Here is a 27,985-nt window from a genome sequence, read left to right on the forward strand (position 1 = left end):
GGAGCCATCTGCCTACGGAAGCCGGGACGCCCGTTGCGTTTCTGTGGTTTCCGGCAACTGCAACCTGGTGGTAGGGCTCGAATGCGGTGGGCTTTGGGGACCCGACTCCCGGTGACTTGGTTTCAGACCGGCCTTTCCCGCAAAGAATTGGCCGCACGGCGAGCCGGTGAGTTTTAGTGGCGCCGGCCTCTCCTTCTGGCCTCCTGCGCGACTTTCCAAGTGGGTGGGTGGTGGTTTGGCCCGCACTATTTTGAGTGCGGGAAGAGAGAGAGCCAAACGGGTGCTGTTCCGGAGATGAGAAAATTCTAGGTAGCGACGAGAAGTGGGAGGGACACAGTCATCTGCACTTTGCTTTTCATTTCTATTTGTATACTCACCTTCTCTCCGCCCCTTCTGCTGTGCGATGTGTTCATCTCAGTACTTAGTAGCTTCTGACCGCGTAGGGCGGTTTTGGGAAACCTGGGGTGAGAAAACCTGCTGTCCCCCACGGCAAGAATACCACGGTCCTCCAGAGTTGGCATGGACCGAGACTCTGGTGGGGGAAGGCAGCTAGACATTGCAACCCCTGCATTTTTACCTCACGTGGGGCTCCTCCATTCCAGGATTGAAATGTTATTTTATCATGGAAGTTTCACACATTTCTTTATGGAAGGGGTCAGGGCCAGGTGAATGTGAAGTTATGAGCTAAGTCGCGCCAGACTCATTCTGAAATTAGAAAAAATGTCTTGGTTTCTTCTATCTCTTTTAAAAAAATGCCATTGTCTGTTTTAATTTCCACCATAATAGGTTGTACAGTGTTGGTCATAGACTACTTATCATTCTCAGGCTGGAGAGTGAGAGAAGCTAGACTGTCGTGCTAAATTTGTGAAAGACTGCATGGCCCTCTTCCCAAATTTAAGCCAAATAAAAAAGGAAGAATAGTTCATTTTCATCTCTATAAATTTTCTTTTAACAGAAGGAATCCACAGTATTAAGGGCAGCTTCTGTTGTTCCTGAATCCAAATGTTCTTCATTTATTTGCTTAGCATTTCTTAATGCTAATGTGTGTATGTCAGACTATTGAGACTGGTAAAAATGGCACAGTTCAGCAAGGTAGATTGAACAAATAATTGCAAACTAGTGTGGTAGTAATAAATTAGTTAATCTTTATTTAAGCATTTACTCTGTGCTAAGTACTTAAATAAGAAATTTTTATGTATTATGTCATAACCCTTATGAGGCAGGTACTACTATAAATTATATAGTATAAGGATGTTAGGGTAGAGATTAAAAAAAAGAAAGTGAGAAACTTGTGGTGGTTAGAAAGGCCTTCTAGGAGAGATGACTATACAACTGGAGATTTTAAGAATTTATAGGAGTTTGTTAGGCAGATGGGGAAGTACATTTTAAGCATAAGTTGGCCCAGATGGTCCATTAGGGCTTTTTGGTGAGAGAAGGGTGGGTAGGATGGAATCAGCAGCAGGAGACTGGTGCTATAGAGGAAGAGGGGGTCAGTTCAGAGAAGGCTGCTTATGTCTTGGGGAAGTATGTGAGCTTATGTTGAGTATATCAGAACTTCATAGGGTGGTAGATTTTTTACATTGTAATCACCTGAGGTGACACCTATTTTTCAAATATACAAAGTGTATAAAGAATAATTCCAAATGGTATTTATTTATTTATTTGGTTTTTTGAGCGTTGGGTATCAAACCCAGGGCCTTGTGCAAGTCAAGTGATGTGTCACTGAGCTGTGCCTCTAGCCTGGATTAAATGTTTAAATGCACAATTTTTTTTTTTTTTTTTTTTTTTTTTTTTTTTTTGGTGGTGCTGGGGATTGAACCCAGGGCCTTATGCATGCAAGGCAAGCACTGTACCCACTGAGCTACATCCCCAGCTCATAATGTTTAAATGAATAACAATAACAACAACAAAAAAATAGAAAACTTAGGGGAGTATTTGAATGAGCTTGGTGTTTAATGAGATAGGAAGTCTTAAAACCATGAAAGCAAAAAGGTGTTTTTGATTAATAAAAATGAAAAAAATTGTATGGTCTGTTTTACTCTCTGGGACTGTTGAGATTGAGTCTGCTTTCAGTGGAGTTTATGATTAAGAAGACTTAATGATTTCTGGCATAGATAAATGCAGCAGAGAAACTAGGGTTATGTGAAAGAAAACCTATATAGGAAGTGTTAAAAACTGATTATAAGGGGTTTTGTGGATTTAATTGTGTTCCCCACAAAGATATGTTGAAGTCCTAACTCACAGACCCTTTGTGTGAACTTATTTGGAAACAGGATATAATGGAGATGTAATTCAAGTTAAGATGTGGTCATACTGATATAGGGAGATCCCTAATCCAGTGATTGGTGTCGTTATGAGAAAAATGTAGTCAGGGAGAATGCTGTGTGAAGGGGAAGGCAGAGGTTGGAGTGATCCTTCTACAAACCAAGGAACAGGATTGCTAGCAACCACCATACCAGGAAGAGGCAAGGAAGGAACGTCCCCTAGAGCTTTCAGAGACAGTGCATGAGCACATGTGAGAGCATTGCTCTGTATGACAGCTTGATTTCAGATTTCTAGTTTCCAGAACTATGAAAGAATCAATTTCCATTGTTTTAAGCTATCCAGTTTATGGCAATTTGTTATAGCAGCCTTAGGAATCTAATATGGGGCAAACTTATCATTCAGGAGGCTGGTAGCAGTAGAGATGGAGGAGTGGTCTGATTTGGTATTTTTTTTCATGTAGAATATCTTGAACTTGCTGGTAGATTAGATGTGATATGATTTTACAGGGATGAATCAGTGATGATGTCTAGATATCCTTTCATGAGCAACTGGTGTAGCTTACTGAAAGAGGGAAGACTGGTAAAAGAACAGAATGCATTCTGGTAGGAATCAGCGTTTCTTGTTTTACTTTTTATTATGAAATAATTTCAAACTTACATAAAAACTATAAGAATTGTGTAATGAACTCCTAGATTCCCCAGTTGTTAATATTTATCTGATATGTATTTTCTCTTTATTTATACATACATTAATAATAATAACAGTTTCTGAATCAAGGATCAATTTTACGTATGTTAAGTTGTACACGTCAGTTAGACATCCAATTTGGTTAAATAACTCTGAAACTCTGTGGGAGGGGAAGTTCAGGCTGAAGTTCTAAATTTAGGGTTATTGGCCTGTAAATGTAGTTAAAGCCATGGTACTAGCTGAGATCATCTAGGGGAAAAATGAGGATAAAGAAGGGAAGACAAAGGGAGGTTGAGCAGGAGGATTGTGAACTCAAAGACAGCCTTAGTAACTTAGTGAGGCCCTAAGTAAGTCAGTGAGACCTTGTCTGTAAATAAAATATATTAAAAAAAAAAAAAGGTCTGGGAATGTGGCTCAGTGATTAAGTGCCCCTGAATTCATTCCCCAGTACCAAAAAAGACAGGTGGTGGTGGTGGGGGGGGGGTGGGAGAAGACAGAGGTCATTACATCTCCAAATAGCAATGAAGAATTAACAAAATGGACTAAGAAAGTGTGCCCAGTTAAAGCAGAAAGAAACCAGAAAACAGACATTAAGGAAGTCTGGAGAAAGGAATGTTTTAAGGAGGGAGTGAATAGCTAAATGGTTGAGATGTTGCTGAGAAACTGTATTGGGATGTAAGGGATGGTTGAATGTGGCAACATGGAAGAGGAGTACAAGGAAAGGTAGGCCTGATTGGAGTAGATTGAAATGGGAGACTTGCTAAGGTCTATATTAATAAAAACCATATGCTTTTGTACTTTAGCAGAGTTGAGAACAGGGCTTCTCAATCTTGGTACTATTGATAATTTGGGCTGGGTGATCCTTTGTTGTGGAGTATTATCCTGTGTATTTTATGATGTTTAGTAGTATCCTTGGCTTATGTTCAGTAGACGCCAGTAACAACCCTTGGCTCTCCCCAACCCCCCAATTTGTGACACCGAAAATGCAGAATTTCCAAATGTCCTCATGCTAAATGACCTGGGTTGAGAACTACTGGTTTAGACTCTTAAGTAAAAAACATGAATATTAACGATGAAGTTTTAAATATCAGTGGAACAGGAAAATGTTCAGGGATAAGCAGAGAACCTTTTTTTTTTTTTTTTTTGCATTCCAGAACTTATACAGCTATTCATTACATTTGCAATATAAGTAGTAAATACCTACTTTGCCTTTAATGTAAGTGGTCCTGCATTTCATCTTTAACGGTCATAAGTCACTTAATATTACCCTGCCTTGATGTCATTATTATGTATGTCAGTTATTGTCATAGAGGATTTTGGGTAGAAAGTTGTGGAAGATTGTGCTGAATTTGTATCAATTCAAAAGTTAGCCTTGAATTTGTTATTTTTTTTAAGAGAAAGTGAGAGAGGAGAGAAAGAGAGAGAGAGAGAGAGAGAGAGAGAGAGAGAGAGAGAGAGAGAGAGAATTTTTTAATATTTATTTTTAGTTCTTGGCGGACACAACATCTTTGTTTGTATGTGGTGCTGAGGATTGAACCCGGGCCGCACGCATGCCAGGCGAGCGCGCTACTGCTTGAGCCACATCCCCAGCCCCTTGAATTTGTTATTTTGAAAACATATTACTTTTAGTAGTCTCTTGACTTTTTCATTCATATATATATATATATATATATATATATATATATATATATATGGCACAGAATATACAATTTTAAATTTCATTTAACTTTCTGATTCTTAGATTCTAAATCAATTCCCCTTTATTTGTCAGAGGTTCCCTTTTCTCTCAGTGAGGGAGTTGCTCTTTTTTTTTTTTTAAACCAGGGATTGAACCCAGGGACATTTAATCACTGAGCCACATCCCAAGCCCTTTTTTGTATTTTATTTAGAGACAGGGTCTCATTGAGTTGTTTAGGGCCTTGCTAAGTTGCTGAGGCTAAATTTGAACTTGTGATCCTCCTGCCTCAGCCTCCCAAGCCACTGGGATTAGAGGCATATGCCACTGTACTTAGTTGTGTTGTTTAACTGCAACACTGCAGTTCTGGACAGAGATCAAGCAAGTTGTAGTTATCATCTAACATATTGTTTGGAGGTACTATTGTAGATATTAAGGATACTATAAAAGTGATATAGTATAGATTAAGTCTCCCAAATCATTACCACCTAGGCAGGAATATAGCCTGTATGTAACTAATTATATTAAAAGGTACAAAGTAAGTATGTTAGAAAGGTACTGTGCAGATAAAGTATTGTGGACATTCATAGGACGGGGTGATTACCTCTGGCAGGGGTGAGAGATAGAAAGGGTAGAAATCAATAAAATAGTCTTGGCATTTGCATAGGACCTTAACAAATGGTAGCATGTGGTCTTATAGGGCTTCTCCTTTTGATTTCCTTTTTTAGTGTTGTGGTTTTTGTTTCTATGGTTTTTAGTTTCTCGTTTTCATGGATGCCACGTCTTCATGAATTTCTTAGAGGATAACACAACTTTTAAATATTTATCTTCCTCTCTCTCTCTCTCTCTGCTTGCTTGCCACCATGAGGTGAGCAGTTTTGTTCCACCAGGTACTCTTTGCCATGATGTTCTGCCTCACCACAAGCCCATAGCAATGGGACCAAGTGACTATGAAATCTCTGAAATCATGATCCAAAATAAATCTTTCCTTCTGTTAAAAAAATATTTATCTTCTGTTCTCAAAAATAGCCCTGATCCCTTCAGGTCAGCTGTTTGTTTCGATCCTTTTGTGTTTTAAAAGCTTTTCCTTTTTTTTTTTTTTTTTTAATAATGAGCTTTTCCTAAGTGAGCAGAGTTTTAGCTGTAGCTTCACTCTAGGATGCTTTGGGTGAAATGTAAGAAAGGAGTTGCCTTTTCCCTCCTCTCCTTCTACCCTCTACCTAAATACAGAAGGAGAAGGTTTTGTTGTGGAGTATGAGAATGCTCCAATACTTCCTTGGTAGACTGTTAATTTAAACAACAACAACAACAACAAAAACAGATGTGATTTTAGCCAAAAGCCAATAATGTTGGTGCTAGACTGTCTATGGGTGATGGAGTGTAGTAAAAGGTTTGTTTGGACATTTTATTTATTGATTTATTTATTTATTTATTTGAGAGAGAGAGAGAGAGAGAGAGAGAGAGAGAGAGAGAGAGAGAGAATATGAGAATTTTAATATTTATTTTTTGTTTTAGTTTTTGGCAGACACAACATCTTTGTTTGTATGTGGTGCTGAGGATCGAACCCGGGCCGCACGCATGCCAGGCGAGCGCGCTACCGCTTGAGCCACATCTCTAGCCCCTGTTTGGACATTTTATATAAATATTTTAATTCTGATTTAAGTTCAACAGTCCCTCCTTCTTTCTATTCCTGCTGTCTCTAAGGTTGGTACCTCTCAAGACTCTGCTGTCTTAGGGGTCTGTCTCTGAGTCTCTCCTATATTGCTGTAGCCTTCCCACATGTATGTGCGTGTATTTATTCTGGGTTACAGTTTTCTTTCCACCAGATTATTTCTCAATGTAATTCCAACTGCATTCTTTCTTTATAGAAGAAAGAATGTTCAGTGGGATTTTGGTAGGAAGTAGAGGAAAAATACAAGTGCTTAGTTTGTCTTAAACAGGAAGTTGTTGAATGAGTACTATTGAGAAAACTGGGCAAAGCATATTTTTGTTTAAACATTTGATTTATATTATGGATGTAGGATGTAGGTATTTAAATTAATCCTTTTATTCTATTTAAATTTTTTTTTTAAAATTTTATCCTTTTTTAAAAAGGTGAGACTCTTTGGGGTTAAAACCTACTAGTTAAGGTACAAAATGAAATAACTGCAATGTCTTGTTTATTTAAATTAAAACCTTAATTCAGTTTTGTTTTCAGTGATTAGCACAGTGCTTGGCATGTTGTATGTATTCAGTTAATGACAATTGTTACGTTTGTTCTACTTAAACTTTTTATCTTTTTCTATCTAAGAAGATGAAAATTAAGTGAGTTAATGTATGCCAAGTGCTTGGAATAGAACATGGCATATATAGTAACTGTTACATAGATTTTAACTGTTATTCTTAACCCAAGAACACCTATTTTTTTTCCTACAAGGCGTTTTCTGATCTTACTTGTTTGAAGTAATAATTTGGTTATCCTCCTCCTCCTCCTCCTTCTTTTTTTTGGTACCAGGGATTAAACTCAGGGACACTCAACCACTAAGCCACATCCCCAGCCTTTTTTTGTATTTTATTTAGGGATAGGGTCTCACTGAGTTATTTAGTGCCTTGTCATTGCTGAGGCTTGCTTTGAACTTTCCGTCCTCCTGCTTCAGCCTTCCGAGTTGCTGGGATTACAGGCACAGGCATGTGCCACCGTGTCCGGCATTATTCTTGTATTTTATATCACATCCTTTATACTAAATAACAGTTATTTGTTTTCTTGTGGGTCTCTTTACCAAATGTGGTTTTTAATAGCCTACCATGCTTATTTTATAAGCCTAATAGTGGCCTACCATGCTTATTTTTTTGGTTGGCTTGGTGACTAGTCAGTCATTCACATATCATTAGTCTCCTTATTTGTGCTGGGTTTTAAAAGATGAGCAGAACTGTATGGTTAGGGCATGGTAGTTATGTTAATGGGAAGTGAGATTTTGATAAATATACTGATGCCTAATTTAGGTAGGTGAATGCCAGACTAAAGAATTTGAATTTATTTTGTATGCAGTGAGTAGGTATTTTTGATAACTGACCAGATTAGTTGTTTATTATACAATCCTGAGTGCATAGTAGAGAATGTACTGGAAAGAGAAAAGAAATTGGAGACAAGGAAAAGAATGTAAGAACTCTTGTTCTTGCTATATTTATTATAAGGTTCCTACAGCATGTAACGTGTTTTCTTGGTACCAGGAATTGAGCCCAAGGATGCTTAACCACTGAGCCACATCCTGAGCACCCCTCCACCCACGTTTAAAATTTTTATTTAAAGACAGGGTCTCACTGAGTTGCTTAGGGACTAGCTAATTTGCTGAGGCTGGCTTTGAACTTGCGATCCTCCTGCCTCAGCCTCCCAGGCTGCTGGGATCACACACATGTGTCCCCATGTCCAGCTAGCAATAACCTTTTACCATCATGTAACTTTCAAGCTGTAAAACAGATAGGCTTCCAGTCTTCCTTACTAACTTCATTTTGACTTCTGTTAAAAACTTGAGAAAAAATAAATTTATTGGAATTTATTTGAGCATTAAAAGATTATGAATGGAATTGGACTTGATAGTGTGTGCCTACAATCCCAGTGATGTGGGAGAATGAGGTAGGAGGATTGCAAATTCAGGGCCACTCTAGGCAATTTAGCAAGATCCTTTCTCAAAATAAGAAATAAAATGGGCTTAGCTCACTGATAGAGCACCCTTGTCCTTGTACACCTGTATACTCTTGGTGGGTATATAAAGTAGTATAGTCATTATGGAAAGTCCTCAAAAATTAAAAATAGAACTACCATATGACTCAGCAATTCTACTTTTGGGTATTTATGCAAACCTAGGCGGTGTTCTAATACTTGCTAAATTGCTTAGACCTCAAACTTTCAATCTTTTTGCCTTAGTCTCCTGAGTCCCTGGGATTACAGGCATGCGCCTCTGAGCTCAACTTCCCCAAAAGACTTGAAATCGGTATGTAGAAGAGATGTCTGCACTCCCATGTTCTTTGAGGCACTATTCACAATAGCTAAGAAATGAAACCAACCTAAGTGTCCATCAATAGATAAATGGATAAAAAAAGTGTAGCATACATATGCAATGGAACACTATTTACCCTTAAGAAAAGAAAATTTGTTATTTATAACAACATAGATGGAACTGGAGATCATTATGTTGAATCACATATGCCAGGTCCATAAAGAAAAATGTCATATGTTTTCACTTGTATGTGTAATCTAAAATAATCAAATTCTAAGAAGCAGAGAATAGAATAGTGGTTTCCAGAGGATATCGGGGTGTGATAGTAGTAACAGAGAGATGATGATCAAAGGATACAAATACTCAGTTAGATAAGGGGAATTTTTTTTGATATATATTACATAGCACGGATATGTGTGTGTGTGTGTGTGTGTGTGTGTATGCAGTAAATTATATTTATTGTACATATCCAGATTTCTTTCATCTGTCTGTCCTGTCTTCATTTCTTTTGTTTAAAATATTTTTTTAGTTGTCAATGGACATTTATTTATTTATTTATTTATTTATGGTGCTGAGGATTGAACCTAGGCCTCACACATGCCAGGCAAGTGCTCGACCACTGAGCCACAACCCCAGCCCTTTCTTTTTTCTTTATTCTTTTTTTTGGGGTGGGGGGTGACTAGGGACTTAATCCAGGGCATTTTCCACTGAGCCACATCCTTCTCCCCCGCTTTTTTTTGGTATCAGGGATTGAACCCAGGGCACCCAACCACTGAGCCACATCCCCAGCCCTGTCTTATATTTTATGTAGAGACAGGGTCTCCCTGAGTTGCTTAGGGCTTTTCTAAGTTGCTGAGGCTGGCTTTGAATTTATGCTCTTCCTGTCTCAGCCTCCTGAGCTGCTGGGATTACAGTAAGTTTCTGTGCTTGTATAGCTCAGCCTCTGTCTGTCAGACATAGAGCTGTGGGTTGAGAGAGTAGGCTAGAGATTGGAATCTATCAAAATAAAAATGGTAATTGAAGCCCAAGATTTGTGTATCCAATAGGGGATAAAGAGTTGTAAATAGAAGTACCATGAAATGTTCTGCCTGATTCGCTTTAGAGGCCTGCTATGCTTGGTCACTGTGCTTGATGCGTCAGAATGGTAAAAAGGAAGAGAACAGAGATCATTGAATTGAATCAGGAAGTAGTCATTGGAGAGTTGAGACTATAGTGATTGGGTGGAATATGAAAGGACACTCACAGAGTTTACATGAAGTTCAGAGACTACGCCACACTCTAGAATCTCACACAAGAGATTTATTGTGGTAACAGGAGGCAAATGGACAAGGCTGCCCCTCCAAGGAAAGCAGCAGCGTGTATGCAGCTTTATGGCCTGCAAAAGGAATTTCATAAACTGCTTAGGAGTTTAAGCTGGGTGGGGTTGAAGGTTTAGCGGCACTATTCTTACCAGAAGTTAAGTAGCACTGCTCAGAATCGAAACTTTGGAACCTCTAGATAAAATGGCTCCTGACCTCAAATGGCGAATCTGATGCCAATATTGGTCTAATGCCAATATTGATTTGATGCCAATATTACTCCCTTTTTGTTTTTATAGATACCAGGGGTGGGGACAATGGTCATTCTTCTGTAGCTTCTTCCTGTTGGTTAGGGGCAAAGAATCTCATTTCTGTAAAGGGGATCAGGGAGGGCTTTAGGTGGGGGCAGAATCTCTCCAAACCACTTAAGAATCCTATCAAAGTATAACAGAGTAAAGTTGGATTGGAGAAGCATATGAGTTGATAAGGAGTTGGAATACTAGTTAAAATTTTTCTGTGAAAGTAAGAAAGCTGGAATAAGAGAAATTGTTAGGTTAAGAGGAGGTTTTTTTTTTTTTTCAATTAAAGAAAGTTTGTTATAGGTAAACCATTTACGAAGAGGCGTTTCAATATAATTAAATAAAACAACCAAAAAAGTGATACTGAAGTATAATATTTTAGAAAGGTAAAATGAATCTTAAGAGTAAAAAAGCCCAGCTGGGCATGTTGATGCATGTTTCTAATACCAGCAACTCTGAGAAACTGAGGCAGGAGGATCACAAGTTAGAGGTCAGCCTCAGCAATTTAGCAAGGATCTCAGCAATTTAGTGAGTCTGTCTCAAAATAAAAGGACTAGGGATATAGCTTCATGGTAAAGTGCCTCTGGGTTCAATCCCCAATATTTCCCCCATGCCTCTCACCCCCCCCCCAAAAAAAAAAAAAAAGATGAGAAGAACTTCCATGTTGCAGAAACCTAATCAGGATGGGGCTTCAATGATCCTAATATAAGCACTATACAGATTCAATGCATTTCTGATAAAAATCCCAATAATATTCCTCTTAGAAATAGAAAAAGCAATCATGAAATTCATCTGGAAAAATAAAAGACCCAGAATAGCTAAAGTAATCCTTAGCAGGAAGACTGAAGCAGGTGGCATCACTATACCAGACCTTAAACTATACTATAGAGCAATAGTAACAAAAACAGCATGGTATTGGCACCAAAACAGACTGGTAGACCAATGGTACAGACTAGAGGACACAGAGACTAACCCACAAAACTACAATTATCTTACATTAGACAGAGATGCCAAAAACACGCATTGGAGAAAAGATAGGCTCTTCAACAGATGATGCTGGGAAAACTGGAAATCCATATACAACAAAATGAAATTAAACCCCTATCTCTCACCATGCACAAAACTCAACTCAAAATGGATCAAGGATTTAGGAATACAACCAGAGACTCTGTGTCTAATAAAAGAAAATGTAGGCCTTAATCTCCATCTTGTAGATTAGGCCCCAACTTCCTTAATAAGACTCCTGTGGCATAAGAATTAAAATCAAGAATCAATAAATGGGATGGACTCAAACTAAAGTTTCTTCTCCGCAAAAGAAACAATCTGTGAGGTGAATAGAGAGCCTACATCTTGGGAGCAAATCTTTACCCCTCACACACCAGATAGAGCACTAATCTCTAGGGTGTATAAAGAACTCAAAAAGATAAACAACAAAACAAATAACCCAATGAATAAATGGGTCAAGGACCTGAACAGACACTTTTCAGATGATGATATGCAATCAGTCAATCAACAAATATATGAAAAATGTTCATCATTGTTAGCAATTAGAGAAATGCAAATCAAAACCACTCTAAGATTTCATCTCACTCCAGTCAAAATGGCAGCTATTATGAAGACAAACAACAATAAGTGTTGGGGAGGATGTGGGGGAAAAGGTATACTCATACACTGCTGGTGGGACTGCAAATTGGTGCAGCCAATATGGAAAGCAGTAGGGAGATTTCTTGGAAAATTGGGACTAGAACCACCATTTGACCCAGCTCTCCCTCTCCTTGGTCTATACCCAAAGGACTTGAAAACAGCACACTACAGGGAAACAGCCACATCAATGTTTATAGCAGCACAATTCACAATAGCTAAACTCTGGAACCAACCTAGGTAGCCTTCAATAGATGAATGGATAAAAAAAATGTGGCATATATACACAATGGAGTATTACTCAGCAATAAAAGAGAATACAATCATGGCATTTGCAGGTAAATGGATAGAATTAGAGAGGTTAATGCTAAGTGAAGTTAGCCATTCCCAAAAAACCAAATGCCCAATGTTTTCTTTGAGATAAGGAGGCTGATTCATAGTGGGATAGGGAGTGGGAGCGTGGGAGGAATAGACAACTCTAGATAGGGCAGAGGGGTTGGAGGGGAAGGGATGGGACATGGGGTTATTAATGATGGTGGAATGTGATGATCTTTATTATCCAAAGTATACATGTATGAAGATATGAATTGGTGTGAATATACTTTGTATATGATCAGAAAATATAAAAAAATAAAAAATAAATAAAACATTGGGGTTTCCTAAATTTAGGGCTCCTCAGCTGAGGAAAAAAAAAATCCTAATATAAATGGATCCCAAAAGTAAAATGTTTTCTGTTCAGAGGTATTTGGATTTGGCTGGACTATGAAAACTTCAGAAAGTTATAATTGCCATCTAGGGAGCCCAGAGAACACAGACCTGAGTCAGGTGGGTATTGTGTGAATGGACTTTGCTACAAATACTGATGAAACCAATTTTAGAAACTTCAGAAATCTAAAATCACACACTGTACAGAACTTGTGGAAATAATTTACCTGCCGAGCCTTGATAGTACAGAACTTTGAGCCTTGAATCTTATTAAAAGACCCAAAGACCTTGAAATGGCTTCACCTCATGACCAAATTCTGGTTAGAAGAGGATATTCTTGAATGCATGCAGAATGAAATCCCACCCAAGCCAAGTGCAGTTGCACATGTCTGTAATCCCAGAGGCTCAGTAGGCAGAGGCAGGAGGATTGCAGGCTCAAGGCTGGCCTTAGTAACTTAGTGAGACCCTGTCTTAAAAAATAAAAAGGTCTGGGGATGTGGCTCAGTACTAACGTGCCCCTGTATTCAATCTCCAGTACTCTCCCCTCTCAGAAGCACAAAACAAAAAATTCCCACCCGATGACAGCATCACTTTAAAGTAACAGAGTCATCCCCTGAAACATATCTCTCACTCTCAATATGGCCCACATTCTTTCTTGGATGTGTATTCCTTGCGTAATCCCAAAGGTGTCTCTGTTTTGAGATTGCCACTATTCTTTCTTGGATATGTATCTGCTTCCCTAAATAAACCTCTGTGTTTCTGGAAGAAAAAAAAAGGTAACAGAGTCATGTCCAGACTAGGAAAAAGTAGCTTTTAAGGGTTGTTCTTGGGAAATGTGCACATTTAAATAGTTAGAGATTTCTTGAATTGAAAAAGTATTGTACTTAGAAAGAATTAGATGCTAAAGAACACGTTAACAATTCCTGAAAATAATAGAAAAAAAGTATGTAATTATGGACTTCACAAAGAAGCACTGGGGCTGGAGTTGTGGCTCAGTTGTAAAGCGCTTGCCTCACATGCATGAGGCTCAGGGTTCGATCCTCAGCATCACAAAAAAAGAAATAAATAAAAATAAAGCTATTGGGTCCACCTATCACTAAGAAAATTAAAAAAAAAAAAAAAGCACTGGGCTAATTTTGCAGTACAATTGGGACCTAATCAAAATCCCATGGAAGGGGACTGGGGTTGTGGCTCAGCAGTGGAGTGCTTACCTTGCACGTGTGAGGCCCTGGGTTCGAGCCTCAGCACCACATAAAAATAAATAAACAAAGGTATTGTGTCCATCTACATTTAAAAACAAAACAAAACAAAAACCCCGTGGAGGAGCTTCTAGAGCAAATGAAGCAAAAGTATATATATTCAAGATTTCCAGGAGAAACAGTAGTTTGAGGGAATACTTATCATCAACCCAATGAAGATTGTCCTACTGTAGTTCAACACTCAAAGAAATCTTTTATCCCCAGTCTACTGAACTGAATGCCAAAAGAAGTTTCAGGAAATGTGGAGGAAGTGAGATATCATCCAGAAAACTATGTTTTTATTTTCCAAGAAGATGAAATTTCAAGGAGAGCCAAAGAGGCCATCCTTGAAAAGATACCACATGTTCTATCAGGATTTATATTTAAGAAGGGAGCTGCAACAGGAATTGCATGGTAGAGATGGGCAGCTCTTCTCCCAGGACCCATAAGAACAATATAAGAGCCAGGCTGAGGAGCTGTGGAAACAGTACATACAGGTTGGACATGGATCTCTGGCTTGAGAATTGTTTGCCTAAGGAGTATGCTGCATGTGAAGAGGCAGGACCAAGTTCAGATGTACAGTCCTTATCAGCCAGGAGTATGCAAGAAAAGATTGGAGAGGAGGTGTGGCTCCAGGGTCCAGGGACACATTTGTCAGACTGTTTAGGTCAATTGTCATCCTTTACCATGATCAGAAGAGAATAAGAAGGAGGTGGGGAGGAGGATGATGGGAGCAACTCCTTAGACTGCAGCATTGAATAATGATGAAGACTGAGTCTGAGGGCAGTGGCTCTAGCTTATCTTCCTTAGAACACCCCTTCCTTGGACTCCATCTGAGCTTGGTTCACACCCTAAAAGGTTTGGACAAAGAACTTCACAGCAAGTCCAGGGCATCCATATCAAAGGCAGGGAACTTGATGTCCCTCCCCATTTTTATTTTCTTGCTTTTTTTCTTTACCTCTTTCCCCTTCTTGCTCCTTGATACAAATAAGAGGTTGGGAAGAATTTGTAGCAGTACTTCATATATCAGATCCATAAGCCTGAGAGCAAGGGCCCTCTTAAGATAATGTAAGCATTAGCCAGTATCTTCCCCTAATACTATCTTCAGAGGAACTCCCTGCAATGAAGTTTTGAAATATATAATGAAATGATTAGGTTGTGGGAGCTCAGAGGACTGGACTGAATATTCCTGATATAAAAAATTTTGCTCTAATTTTCTCCCTGTATGTGGTGGCTGTGACCCACACCCCAAACCTCTTCTCTCTGAAACTGTCCCTTAGGACTTTTACACTAAATTTAGTCTGAGGAGTATTTCTTTTTCTTTTCTTTTCTCTCTTTCTTTCTTTCTTTCTTTTTTTTTTTTTTTTTTGGTAACAGCAATTGAACCCAGGAGCTCTCAACCACTGAGCTACATCCCCAGCCTTTTTTATATTTTATTTAGAGACAGCATCTCACTAAGTTGCTTAGGGTCTCAATAAGGTGCTGAGGCTAGTCTTGAACTTGCAATCCTACTGCCTCAGCCTCTTGAATTACCACCTCTTGAATTGCATGGTAGAGATGGGCAGCTCTTCTCCCAGGACCCATAAGAACAATATAAGAGCTTGAATCTCTGAGGAATATTTGATGGAAGGTAGGGCAGATGCCCTAAGAAAAAATTGAGACTCAGGTATTTCTTTCCCTACTACCTGAAATAAAGAGTTGAACATTCTGAGGGTGGGTAGCAAAAAAATAAAAAAATAAAAATAAAAAAATATGCATATTTAACTCTTTGGACTCAATGAAACTGTTTTTACTAATTTAAAAACTAGAAATTAAAAAGTTAAAACATGTTTCTAGTTAAAAACATCCAATTTATTTGAACGAGCTTTTCCTTAGGATCAGTGTCTCATGATTCTGGGAACTGCTTTTCCAAGTGATGTCCGAATTTATTCTGGGCAGAATCTTCCAATCCTTTCAGCTGTTCCAGGTGAGTGAATGTCACCTTTAGTATTCAGGATAGGAACATACAAAGAAACATATAGATGAGTGCACTATTCTGACATTATCAGGTCTGACTTGTATTTATACACCAGTATCACAGTACTTTAATACTTTTGTTTTGCTGGTATTTTAAAAAATCTACCAGAGATCAGTACATTCTTACAATTTCCCTCTCAATATTTCTGTTTTCATATTTTATTCTCATGAATATTAGCATCATAATAGTTAACATCATTTTTATACAAAACCTATTGAGTTTTGAGTATTTTTCCTAAGTATCTTAGTGAATTTTTATTTATAAGTATTTTTTCTAGGTAAACAATCACTTCCAGGAAATAATGGCATTATTTGTTATACTTCTAATATCTGTTTCTAAATGTGTTGGATGGAATATCCAGAATGATGTTAAGTAGTAATAGCAGTGATGTTTTTAATTTCCTTCTGACTTTCAACTTAAGGCTTATAGGATTTGTAACCATGAAAATTATGCTGACTTACATATTTAAAATAAATTATGTCATATTAAGAAAAAAGTTTCTTTTCTAAATGTACTCATACTTTTTTGATTTCTAAAATATAACACCTAGCTAACATTTCTATTCTGAAGAAGAGAACCCTAGTTTCGTGTATGTAGTTATGGCAGAATGAAAAAAAATGTTTTGAAATTAAGATTTGAGGGCCATTAAGAGAGACTTGCAGTTTTGCTAGGAAGACTTTCATTCTAGATAATTTTGTGCCAGAGTTAATAGTTCTTCCTAACTTGAAGACTCCAGACCCCAGCTTCTCTCTAATATAGTACTGTTTAACTTCTTCATTTTATTCGGGTTTCTGCCCATCCTAATGAAAACCCCTGGCTCTTTGGAACACAGCCTTACTCTAAATGTTGATGTTATACCATGAATATGTTCATATACTTTCTAGTCTAACTTCTAACTGAAAGCCTAGAAAAACATGCAATTGGAGATTCCCCCAAATAACCTGTTTTTTTGGTAACTTATTTGTACATGTTAAATGGTAGAAGAATCACTTTGGTAAGTCCCAAACTCCTTTGGGCCTTGATTTGTTTGTAAAATGAAAAGCTGATCCTCTGTATTGACCTATATGATTCTGAGCTATAGCCTGTGAATCTTGGATAGGCTTATTATATGTGTGGGGATAGAAACATCTGTTGAAATTAACTTTTTTGTGTAATAATAAATTATATACTGTTTCATTATACAAAAATGTGAAAGTTTTTTACCTCTTGGAGTAAAGATGCAGGATGTGAAAATGTGGTTTTTAAGTTCATGTGGTTTTTAAAAGAGAGATCTGGATTTCAGCCATTTACTAGCTGTGTAACTGAGTGCAGGTTACTGTAAAAGCTAGCTCAGAGGAGTTATACAAAAAAATGGGACATATTGCCTCCATAAGTAAAGTGCCTAGTGCAGTGTATGTATCCTAGATAATTATAAATGCTCGTTTCTTTTCTGTAGCACTAGACATGTGAAATGACTTTAGGAAAATTAAAAATTTAAAATATTAGAAAATATTTAAAATGGTTACTAAGAGACTAATAAATAGAAAAATGGGGAAGGACAATTGTTTATTATATAGGACAACAGTAATTTGTGTGAAAAACTTCTGTACTAATTATTAGTCATGTGTAGATTTGAGGAGTTTTATAAAGTTTTCTATTAGATTTAACATGATACTGAAATTCATTTCATGTTGAAAGATTCTATAGACTGTATTGTATTGAGAAAGAAATCTCTTAGAATCTTACAATTAGCTCCTAAATTAGGGATAATCTTATATGAGTTCATAATTTTAAGTTTTTTTTTTTTCCTATGTGAGTAATAGCACAAACACAGTTGATACTCCTATTTAGGTGACAAGATTCAGGAAAGAAAATAAAGTTGTGTAGCAGATAATCAGGTAATACCATTTAATTTTTTAAACAATTATAATTCCAAAGGCTATTTCAAACATGCAAATTTCATTATATATATGTGTGTATATGTTTCTGTTAATCTATAATTATCAGCCTATCCCTTTTTTTCCATTTCAGAAAAAGTACAAAATAAATGACACTATTATTAGTGGATGTGATTTGTACTATTATTTTGTACTGTTTAGCTAGCTAAATGAATTATTTTCTATGTAGTGTAATGCGTTTATTCAAGAAAGGAGAGATACAGCAGACTAAAATTCCAAGGATATTTTTATAATAAAAAAAATGCCAATTTCTTTTGGCCTAAATTTGAAAGTCTCATTTTATACTTGAATAACAAGGAAATTCACATTCAAGGCCAAAATAAAATGTTGTCTGTATTAACATACATTTAAAATTGCACACCATTTTAAGCTTACATATTCTAACCATTGTTATAGAATTATTTTATAGGAACATATTGAAGGTATAGTAATATTTATAATATTTATTGGACTTTTGGCTTAATAGTATTGTGAAATGAAACAAGATTATTTTACTCTGATACAAACAAGAACTGAACCAAGTCTTTCTATATTTCTATATTCACAAATTTGCCCGTTATTCTTGTGCAGGGGCCATGCAAATCTTCTCTGTATTGTTCCAGTTTTAGTATATGTGCTGCCGCAGGGAGTACTTTGTATGTTTCTAAAGAATTCACTTGTGATGAGCAAGTGTTCAATATCATATAATTAGGAAATCATTATATTATTAAAACTTGAATTTTTTCTTTCTCTGTATGTCAGTCTTCTGAATATATGTGTTTCAGGACACTTGCACTTAAATTATACATTTAGATGATATCCTGGCTATAACATTAAAAACAATAAGATCTTCAACTAAACAAATTTCCAAAATATTGTCATTGTGTGCTGAAGTTACTCTTTGAAGACTAAATGATCTATTATTTAAATAAGTTAATGATTAGGTCTTTATATGCAACTGAGGTTCTGTTTTTCTTCTAAACGTTCCTTTACTAATTTTTCCAAGGAGAAAAGATGCTCATCTGCATCTTCTGGTACAAGGCTTCTAATAGAATTGGCAAGCTCAAAAAGATACTCTGTATTTCTTCCACTTGGACCAGCTGCATTAAAAATTTGTTCAGCAATGTCTTCCAGAGGGGCAGGACCAAGATAATTAGGATTATCACATGTTCCAATGTATAATAGCACACTGAATGGTTTTGTTGTGGGATCTTTTGGATAAAAAATGACTGTTATGTTTCTGTAGCCTCCTTTCTCTCTGAAGTCAAGGTATGCTTTTACTTCTTCTTCTTTTCCTACTGGCAGTTTGTAAGCAACACCCCAAACACAACCCTGTTGGAAAATAAAAGAACATACTAGTTAGCATTTATAAGCCTAATCAAAATAGGTAAAAATGTGTTATATCTAAGAAAATATCTTGTATAGTAGGCAGAAGAAAATGTAGTTGTTTTGTCTTAGAGTTCATTGAAGAGGTTATACTAAACAATAAAGGAAATCAGCATTTAAAAATCTGAATAAATAATTTCTTTGTATCATAGGCACAACATATTTATCACTAAAAACTTTAAATCAGATTTTTTTTGATCAACTAATGGGACTGAAATGAAAATTTCATGTTTTCATTGGGTCATTAAGAAATTCTATAAAAACATTTGTTTTTTTAATACTGTTTGATTAGAAGTTATAGTTACCAGCTTAAAGCTGTTTTTATAGATGATTTTCCCTAGTGTAAATTAGGAAAGCATTTCCTAGTCTATACCATTATTGATCTGTTATTGGTAGCTGCTTTATTTTTGTATATCAAAGTCCTTTGCAAAATTTAATCTTTAATTCCACAATACAAAATTTTAGATCTGTATTCAAATAAAATGATTAAAAATATTTAAGAAACTGAGAACTATAATTTAAGAGTTCTGACACTTCAAACCTGTTAAAAACACAAGTCTTACTGATAAAATTAGGCAACACAGAAAGTGAGAATTCTTTACTTAGTTCTCTGCTGAAAATATTAGACTTCTAGCAAATGGAAGAGAGACTTCACAGTTATATTTGATTCTTAGTGGTAGTGTGGCTATCTGTGGGCTATCTATTAATGTCAAAGGGGACCACAAAATTCTCAAACTCTTAAAAAAAAGCCTTGCCAGAATGAAAAATGTTACATGTCATTTGGTTGGGCTTTGTTGTTACTTTGCATTCTGCATTCTAACTTTTCCTACTGGCCTAATTTTCTACAAACATGAAAAACAAAGCCAAATAACTCACAACAAATACAGAAGAGTTCTAGACTTAGTATAGTTTCAATAGTCTGAAAACTATTCATAAAATTTAATTATTAGAACTAAAAAAATCTCAACATTTTTACAATTAAAGTCTATATAAAAAGAAATAATTATATCATACCCCAGGATCTTCAACGAGAGTCACAACTCTTCCAGGCTGTTTTGAGAAAGGTTAAAAAAAAAAAATTCTGAATCAGATAACCAAACATTAGTGACTTAATGTTGACATGGAATATTTTAACTATATTTACTCTAAGAAGCACTTTTTAAAAATGTGGGTGTTTTTTTGTACTAGGGATTGAATCTGGTGTGCTTAACCACTGAGCCACATTTCCAGACTCCTTTTGAAATTTTTTATATAGTAACTGGGTCTTCACTATATTGCTGAGATTGGCTTTGATCCTCTAGCCTCAGCCTCCTAAGCCTCTGGGATTATAGGCATTTGCCCCCACACTTTGCAAAACATACTCATTTTTTAAAGATAAAGTTTAAAGTGAGCTAAGTAAGAGAGTCTACCTTTATTCTAAAGTAGAACAGCTTTCTAAAATATTTCCATCAATTTACATGTATTAGTTAAATTCATTTAAAATTAAAGAACAGCAATGATTAAGGCCTATCTAGAATGAAAGGCAAATAGAAGCAGCAATTATAAATAAAAATTCTGGTTTTCCCCTTGAGAAAAAAAGATTTTTAATAGTTTTAGTAAAGAAAAATATAGATAATTCAGGGTGTTTGCCTATACGGAAGTATTTTTTAGACTTTGAACAGATCACTGAAGGATTTGATAGACTCGTATTATTGATAGGCCACACCTAGGTCTGAAGCCTGGAGAATGTTCATTTGTAATCCACTTCCCATGTGACTCCAGTGAAATGGTTTTGGGTATATACTTTGAACTACTGCTAACAGGGTATATATACCATGAGGTATCAAGTGCAAGTAAATGAGTAATTTGCACCTGTGAGTTAAGAATTGCCTTTACCTTTCTATTTACGGCAGTAGGTGCTTCAAGGTAGGCATCTGTTTTATATTTCTAAATGAATTTTACATTGCCCTAGTGAGAAGTTAATATTAGAACTGGTCTGCCCAAGGCTTCCATTGTAGCTCAGTGATAGAGAACTTACCTAGCACGTGATGAGGCACTGAGTTCGATTCTCAGTACCACATAAAAATAAATAAATTAACAAAAAAAGAACTGATCTATCCATACAGTTTCTCTTATATGGGAGAGTTAGACCACCTGTGTTCTAGGCAATTTTATTTGTTTATTTTTATTTTTTTAAGAGAGAGTGAGAGAGGGAGAGAGAGAGGAGAGAGAGAGAATTTTAATATTTATTTTATCGGCAGACACAACATCTTTGTTGGTATGTGGTGCTGAGGATCGAACCCGGGCCGCACGCATGCCAGGCGAGCGCGCTACCACTTGAGCCACATCCCCAGCCCGGCAATTTTATTTTTCCATGTTGGTTTTAACACAGGTCAAGTTATACTCCATGTATGTCTAAATATACTGTCATGCTTATCTAAAAAGAAGAAGAAGAACAACAACAACAACAACAAAAAGCCATAGCTATTGAAAGGGATAAACAGCTAGTAGACTACAAGAAGCAACCCGAGGAGCTATGAAATTAAGAAATGATGGTATTTCAGAAAGATTTTTTTTTTTAAAGTAAGCTCCCTGCGCTACCATGCTCCCTGTTTAGAGACAGCTCATAAAGTGGGTATTCAGGAGTAGCTTCATAAATAAGGTTTGTTGAGACAGTGAGCAAGACAGACAGACAGACAGACACACACACACACCTGTCACATCAGGGTTTATTGTTGCTGCATTTTCTCTTAGTTTTTATCTCATCTACCAGGTCTAAAGTTTTCTATTATCCACTTCTTATCTTCCTCAGAATGACTAATGTTTTCCTGTGAAACTTTAGTGAGGTTGGGAGATGGATATTTCTAAAAGGCTGTGAAAACCTAAGAAAATTACTGTACCAGAATGAGCTGACGTAAGCTGGAGTAATAAAATTAGTTACTCTGAGGGAAAAAAAAAGCTGGCTTTGTATCGTTCCACTTGAAATTGAAATTATATATTATCAAGTCAAAACAAATTTTATTTGTTTTTCCATTTCAGTGGCTGAAAAAGTAATCTTTATTTATAAATTGAAAGCCTTAGAGAAAATCCCGACTTGAAATATTCCATAATTTAAGTCACAAAGGTGATTTAAACCAAAGTAAGCTTTTCTTTTAAAATTTCTTGAGAGCATTATAATTTACATAGTATTTGGGTTCATTGACAAAATAATACACGTAAGGAATTTGATTTCAATACTTATTCCCCTCTTTTCCTTCTCTCCCTCCTCTCTTTTATTGATCTTCCTTTCACTCCTTTATTTATTTATTTTTGACTAGTATTTCTCCATATATATATACACAGGTATGTTGGTTTTTCTTTATGAAATTCTTACCTAGTGCCAAAGGTTGTCTACTGACATGTTAACATTAGCAAGAAGGCTGAGTTGCAAGCCACAAGTTTCCCTACATGTATGCCTAATGACTGGCACACAGCCTAAATCATTCAGATATTTGTGTCATCTTTGTTCTGTTTGCTTCTTGTCTTTATCCATTTGTATAAAGAATTTGTAATCAAAGGACACATGGGATTTTGAATTATGATTTCTCATTTATTTGTATTTTCCTGTAAGTCTTGTACATTTTAATAGTTGTATAATATTTGCAATAGATGAACTATAAATTAAAAATTATTATGTTCTTAGAAGTTTAAATTTACTTGTTTTAAATTTACAATAATACAACAATGAGGATGCATATATTGGTGTGACTCATTAAGTACTGTCACATTACTTCTAATTATTTTCAAATTTACAGTGAAATTTTTGATTCTTATTTCCAAGAAATATACCTCTGGGATACAAATCAACATGCCAAATAAGTAGAGAATACTTGAGGGCGAAGATAATATATATCTATATCTATATCTATTAAACATACAGTAAGAATACTGACTCTTAGGTGGCTAGAAAGATAAAATTCTTGCCAAAAAACATAATGAATCATGATTTATGAATAAGGGCTTAGAGGCAAGAGTAGAACAGGCCAGGGGTTTGACTTTAGCAGAGGGTCCCTCATATATAGGAGATGATTCAGAAAGTTGACTAGAGAAGTTAGAGGCAGATTTGAAAAGTCAAAGAGCGAAGTTGAGGGCTAGGGATATAACTCAGGGGTAGGGTGCTTGCCCAATATTTATGAGGTCCTATGTTTTTTTTTTTTTTTTTTTTTTTTTAAGTAGAGTTTAAATCAGGGACAATGGAAATAAGCCACTAATATTTGGGAGAAACAGGAAATAAGGAGCTACTAAGGCATTTGAGTAGGAGGTGGCTAGTATGTAACTTTTGTTTCCCTCCAGTCTGTTCTTTACTTGGGCCACAAATGACTTTCTGGCTTTGAATTTTTCAGGGCTGTTAAGTCTACAGGATATAATTAAAGTTTCTTAGCATGATTTAACCACAAACCTCATTTCTTCCCACTTGCCTCCTCAAGATGTACTGAATTATTTAAAACTCTGTAAATGTATTTGCCTAGTGTATATGGAATGCCCTCTCCCTTCTGTTTACATGGCATATCTGGCCACTCCCTCCATAAAGTTTTGGCTCAGTTCCTAGGCAAATTTAGAAGCTCCTTCTCAGAATACTCTAAATGCTTCTTTTATTCATTTCTTTTCCAAGTATTTTTGTTTGCACAAGTGTCTCCTACTTATGTAGATACTCAGTTGTAATTGTTGAAAGGAAGACATAGGGTAGCTGGGTGGCTGAAGTTTTGATTTGGATGGTGGTAGGTGGAACAAAAAACTCTTAAGAAGTCATTTTAAGGGGCTGGGGTTGTGGCTCAGCGGTAGAGTGCTCGCCTAGCACATGTGAGGCCCTGGGTTCGATCCTCAGCACCACATATAAATAAATAAAATGAAAGTATTGTGTCCAACTACAACTAAAAAATAAATATAAAAAATTGTTAAAAAAAAGAAGTCATTTTAAGGGTAAATATTTGTAATCTTGTGACTATTAGTGAATGATACAGACATGGACTACTGGCACTACTGATAAATTTACTTAAAAATCTTCTAAACCTTGAGCTCTTTGTTGCTAAGAAAAATGTTACTGAGAAACAATATAAATTTGTAAATTTACTTAAGTGTTTTTTTTGGAGGGCGGGCAATGAAACTGAAGAAAGGGCATGGAGGATGTGAAATGAGGGTCATCATGAGACATATCAAGGGTGTTTTCTTAGGGTAATGAGTGGTGTTTCTGATCCAAAAGAAAAGTTGGGGATTTAGTTGAATGTGCACAAGTTTGTCTCACCCATTAAAATTTAGGATTTTTTTTTTTTTTTTTTTTTGAGTTTGTGATACCTTCTATTTGTAGGGAAAAGTATTTGCCATTTAAAGAAAACCCTTTGGTGAGAAACTGCCAGTTTTATTATATATAAATGAAATTATTAATTAAACTTAAAAATAAATTGTTTAATGAAGCTAAAAAGTAAAATTTAACAAAGCAAGTATGTTCAGTATTTTTCCAAAAGATGTCACCTTGTACTATGTATATGTATAAATTAATGATGCCTTTTTTGAGGACTAACTTACTAGGGTAGGTTGTTGTAAAAAAAAAAAAAAAAGTTTATGTCCTAAATAGTATCTAAATCATTTTAATTTGCTGGATATTTCTCTAGCCATTTGTATAACTGTCAGACAATTAACATTATATAAGGCCAGAAATACATTTTAATAAAAAATGTGAAGCAAATTATGTTTTTTTGGGGGGGCTGTCCTGGGGTTTGAACTCAGGCGCACCTTACCACTGAGCTACATCCCCATACCTTTTAATTTTTTGAAACAGGGTCTCTCTAAATTGCTGAGGCTGGCCTTGAACTTGTGTTCCTCTTGTGTCAGCCTCCCAAGTCTTGGGGATTATAGGTGTGCACTACCAAGCCCAGTCCTATCTAGTTTTTCAACAGAACACCAGGAAAATACTTTAATTAGCAAGGATGAATTCTTTAAAAGAGGTAAAAGTGTTAGCCAATGCAGTTTTCCCCTCTAACTTTCTATATTTCAGTACTTATTATTAGTATTTTCTAAGTACTGGGAATTGAATCCAGGAACACTTTTAATACTAAGCTACATCCTCATTCCTTTTATTTTTATTTTGAGACAGGGTCTCACCAAATCGCCCAGGCTGGCCTCCTGCAGCCTCCCAAATAGGTGTGTTTGGCTTATTTCAGTAAATTTAAATACAAAGAGATACTGGCTTATATAGTTACTTCAGATGCATTGGGGCACTCTGGTAATCCAAAGGATTTAGGAGGCTGAGGCAGGAGAACTGCAAGTTGAAGTCCAGCCCCAGCAATTCAGGGAGGCTCTAGGCAATTTAGCAAGACCCTGCCTCTAAGTAAGTAAGTAAGTAATAAATAAATAAAAGGGTTGGGGATGCAGCTCAGTGGTAAAGCACCCCTGGGTTCAGTCCCTAGTACCAAAAAAAACCCCCCCAAAACCCCAAAACATTACTAGACAGTTTTTTTATTGGGGGCGGGGGAGTAGGTAACTGGGGATTGAACTTGGGGCGCTTGACCACTGAGCCACATCTCTAGCTACTGGGATTTCAGGCCTGTGCCACCTTGCAGGGCTGGACAGTATACATATCTCTGTGTACTATGTAACAAACATATTTTGGTTGAGACCAGAGTAGTAAAATATGCTATTAAAACCACATACAGAACTGGGGTTGTAGCTTAGTGGTAGAGCGCTTTCCTAGCATGTGTGAGGCACCAGGTTAATAAATGAATCAATTAAATAAAGGTTCATCGACAACTAAAAAAAACAAAACAAAACAAAAAAACCCACATAGATACATTTTTTTTTGGGGGGGGTGGTTACTGGGGACTGAACTCAGGGACACTAGACCAGAGCTATATCGCCAGCCCTATTTTGTATGTTATTTAGAGACAGGGTCTCACTGAGTTGCTTAGCATCTAGCTTTTTGTTGAGGCTGACTTAGAACTTGGGATTCTCCTTTCTTAGCCTCCCGCCACATAGATACATATTTAAAATTTATTCTTAAAATGAAAGCCCTGGCTAAGGCTTTCTTTTCAGAATGGCAATTTTAAGTGCTCATATAAAAACTGGAAACTCAAAGGACAATTTATTTAGCTTAGTTTTTTTTTTTTTTTAATATCTTGAATACTGTTGTATAACATTCTTAAAAATACTTAGGTCATGTTTCTCTTGGCCTATAAGTGCACTAAGCCACTGTCCTTCTTCAAATTTTTCTGTCCTTGTTCCAGTAGGCTAGTATAGTCTACCTTAGAGCCAAATTCTTATTTTATTTTTTGCAATACTAGTGTCTATTTTATTCTGCTGCCCTTCCTATCCCCCCTATTTGATTTTAGTTCTGTGTCATACAAGCTACTTTAGAATCCTGATTTCTTCCCCTTTCCACACTGCAGTGTTTCTTTGGAATTAACCTTAAACACTTCCTCTGTCAGATTTCCAGTGTTAGATATCATGTTTTTAGGTCAATATTAATTTTTTTAAAACAGTAGTCAAGTTTCAATTCCCAGCACTGCCAAAATCACAGTAGCATCAGCAAACAAAAATATACTCCTTCAAAAGTTAGGAGGCTAACTAAGTAAGTGTCCAAATTATTGGAGTTACAGTTATCACAGATTTAGTTTTCTTCATGGATTAGTTTTGTAGCCCATATGCTGTGTAAATAAGCTGTTTCTAATTCTCTGAACACATTGAGTCGAATGTCTTTTTATGACTGACTGAAAAAAAATCAAAGAAATTTTATTTTATATTTATTATTTATGGGAACTATCATGAAATAAACTTAAATAATGCTGCTTTAGCCCTGTTACTAATATAACAAACAGGGGACTTCATTTAACTTCGGGGTACCTGACATCTAAAATGATCAATAACTTGATACAGTTGTGGAAACCAGTTCTGTAATGTTAGGTGTTATAAAAAGAGTTGCAAAGATATTTAAAAAAAAAAAACTTAGAAATTACACGCACGTTTAAACTCAAACCAGTGAAAGTCTGGCAAAATGCAGGCATGTCAACAAACTTATTGCGAAAAAGCTGAATTTGCAAGTTGATTTTACTATTTTACCTCCATGGTGACATGAAATTTCATTTTCTTGCCACTGTTTTTGTTTTTTTGGCAGAGGCTGCCAAGAAATGGAACCCTCTTGCCAGGCATATCAGGCTAGTGAAAGCTTATGTGCTTGTGCTCATGCTTTTTGTTTCAAGAAACGAATCATCAGCATCTTAACCGGCTTCAAAGGAGTGTTCTGGTTTGGAAGAGAAGTAGGGGGCAGGTGGCCAAGGAAGATGCATAGATACAGCAGTTTTACCCCTGACCCACGTGTTCGGCCCTCGGAAAGCTTTTGGATGTGGGTCCCCTACAGACCTGCCTGGAGTTGGGGAGCGGTGGTCTGGGAGCTTTGTGGGAACTGACTGGCTTCTCACCTTGCCGGGGACCCCGCGGTGGTCAGTGCTGCCCTGCCAGAAGCGCCTGCTGTAGTTTGTGATGTATCCGACCAGCTTATCCTGATAGGGGAAGTCCACCTTCCAGATCAGGGACCCATAACCAAAAACCCACATCTTGCGGTGGCTCCTGGTGGTGGTAGGGCCGGCAGCGGGAGCGGCAGCGGGAGCGGCAGCGGCCGCGGCCGCCGACCCTCAGCTGCGGTCTTGCCAGCCGCCTGGGACTGCAGCCTACTAGAGGCAAGTAACCGGCTACACGGGGCGCAGGCGCAGTGACTGCGTTGCAGCTTAGGGTGCAAAGCATACTGGGTTTGTAGTCCGTGGAACATTTCCTGATTCCGTTTTTATTTATTTATTTATTTTTTACTATTTATTTTTTAGTTCTCGGTGGACACAACATCTTTGTTGGTATGTGGTGCTGAGGATCCAACCCGGGC

The 27,985-nt window shown here is 36.7% G+C and overlaps 2 protein-coding genes across 4 annotated transcripts in view; one reads left to right on the forward strand and one right to left on the reverse strand.

Annotated features, from left to right (window-relative positions):
- The first annotated feature begins 7 nt into the window (after positions 1–7).
- Positions 8–27,985, forward strand: part of ASB3 (ankyrin repeat and SOCS box containing 3) — a 126,493-nt gene continuing 98,515 nt past the window's right edge. The window contains exon 1 of one of the 2 annotated variants that reach the window (XM_081265421.1): positions 8–166. In XM_081265421.1, coding sequence (XP_081121547.1) covers positions 82–166 — 85 coding nt within the window. In that variant the 5' untranslated portion in view covers positions 8–81. The remainder of the gene's footprint in view (positions 167–27,985) is intronic. The other variant, XM_081265420.1, reaches the window with a different exon arrangement.
- On the reverse strand, positions 18,168–27,825 carry CHAC2 (ChaC glutathione specific gamma-glutamylcyclotransferase 2). Of its 2 annotated transcripts, none has more exons than XM_081265425.1 (3): positions 27,468–27,825; positions 20,119–20,154; positions 18,168–19,050 (listed from the first exon to the last, which is right to left on the reverse strand). In XM_081265425.1, exons 1-3 carry the CDS (start codon positions 27,663–27,665, stop codon positions 18,667–18,669), a joined length of 618 nt encoding a protein of 205 aa, XP_081121551.1. In that variant the 5' UTR covers positions 27,666–27,825; the 3' UTR covers positions 18,168–18,666. The 2 variants fall into 2 exon arrangements, with proteins under 2 accessions (XP_081121551.1, XP_081121550.1); XM_081265424.1 differs by having other exon boundaries at positions 27,531–27,821.

Source organism: Spermophilus citellus, assembly GCF_964194105.1.
Source record: "Spermophilus citellus genome assembly, chromosome: 13".
In the NCBI taxonomy this organism is placed as follows: Eukaryota; Metazoa; Chordata; class Mammalia; order Rodentia; family Sciuridae; genus Spermophilus; species Spermophilus citellus.

Coding starts and splice junctions, on each gene's coding strand:
- CHAC2 (XM_081265425.1), bottom strand. CDS start 27,665: ATGTGGGTTTTTGGTTATGGGTCCCTGATCTGGAAGGTGGACTTCCCC. Junction 20,155..27,467: donor CCCCAACTCCAGGCAGGTCT/GTAGGGGACCCA, acceptor TTCTCAAAACAG/CCTGGAAGAGTTGTGACTCT. Junction 19,051..20,118: donor CTCTCGTTGAAGATCCTGGG/GTATGATATAAT, acceptor ATTTTCCAACAG/GGTTGTGTTTGGGGTGTTGC.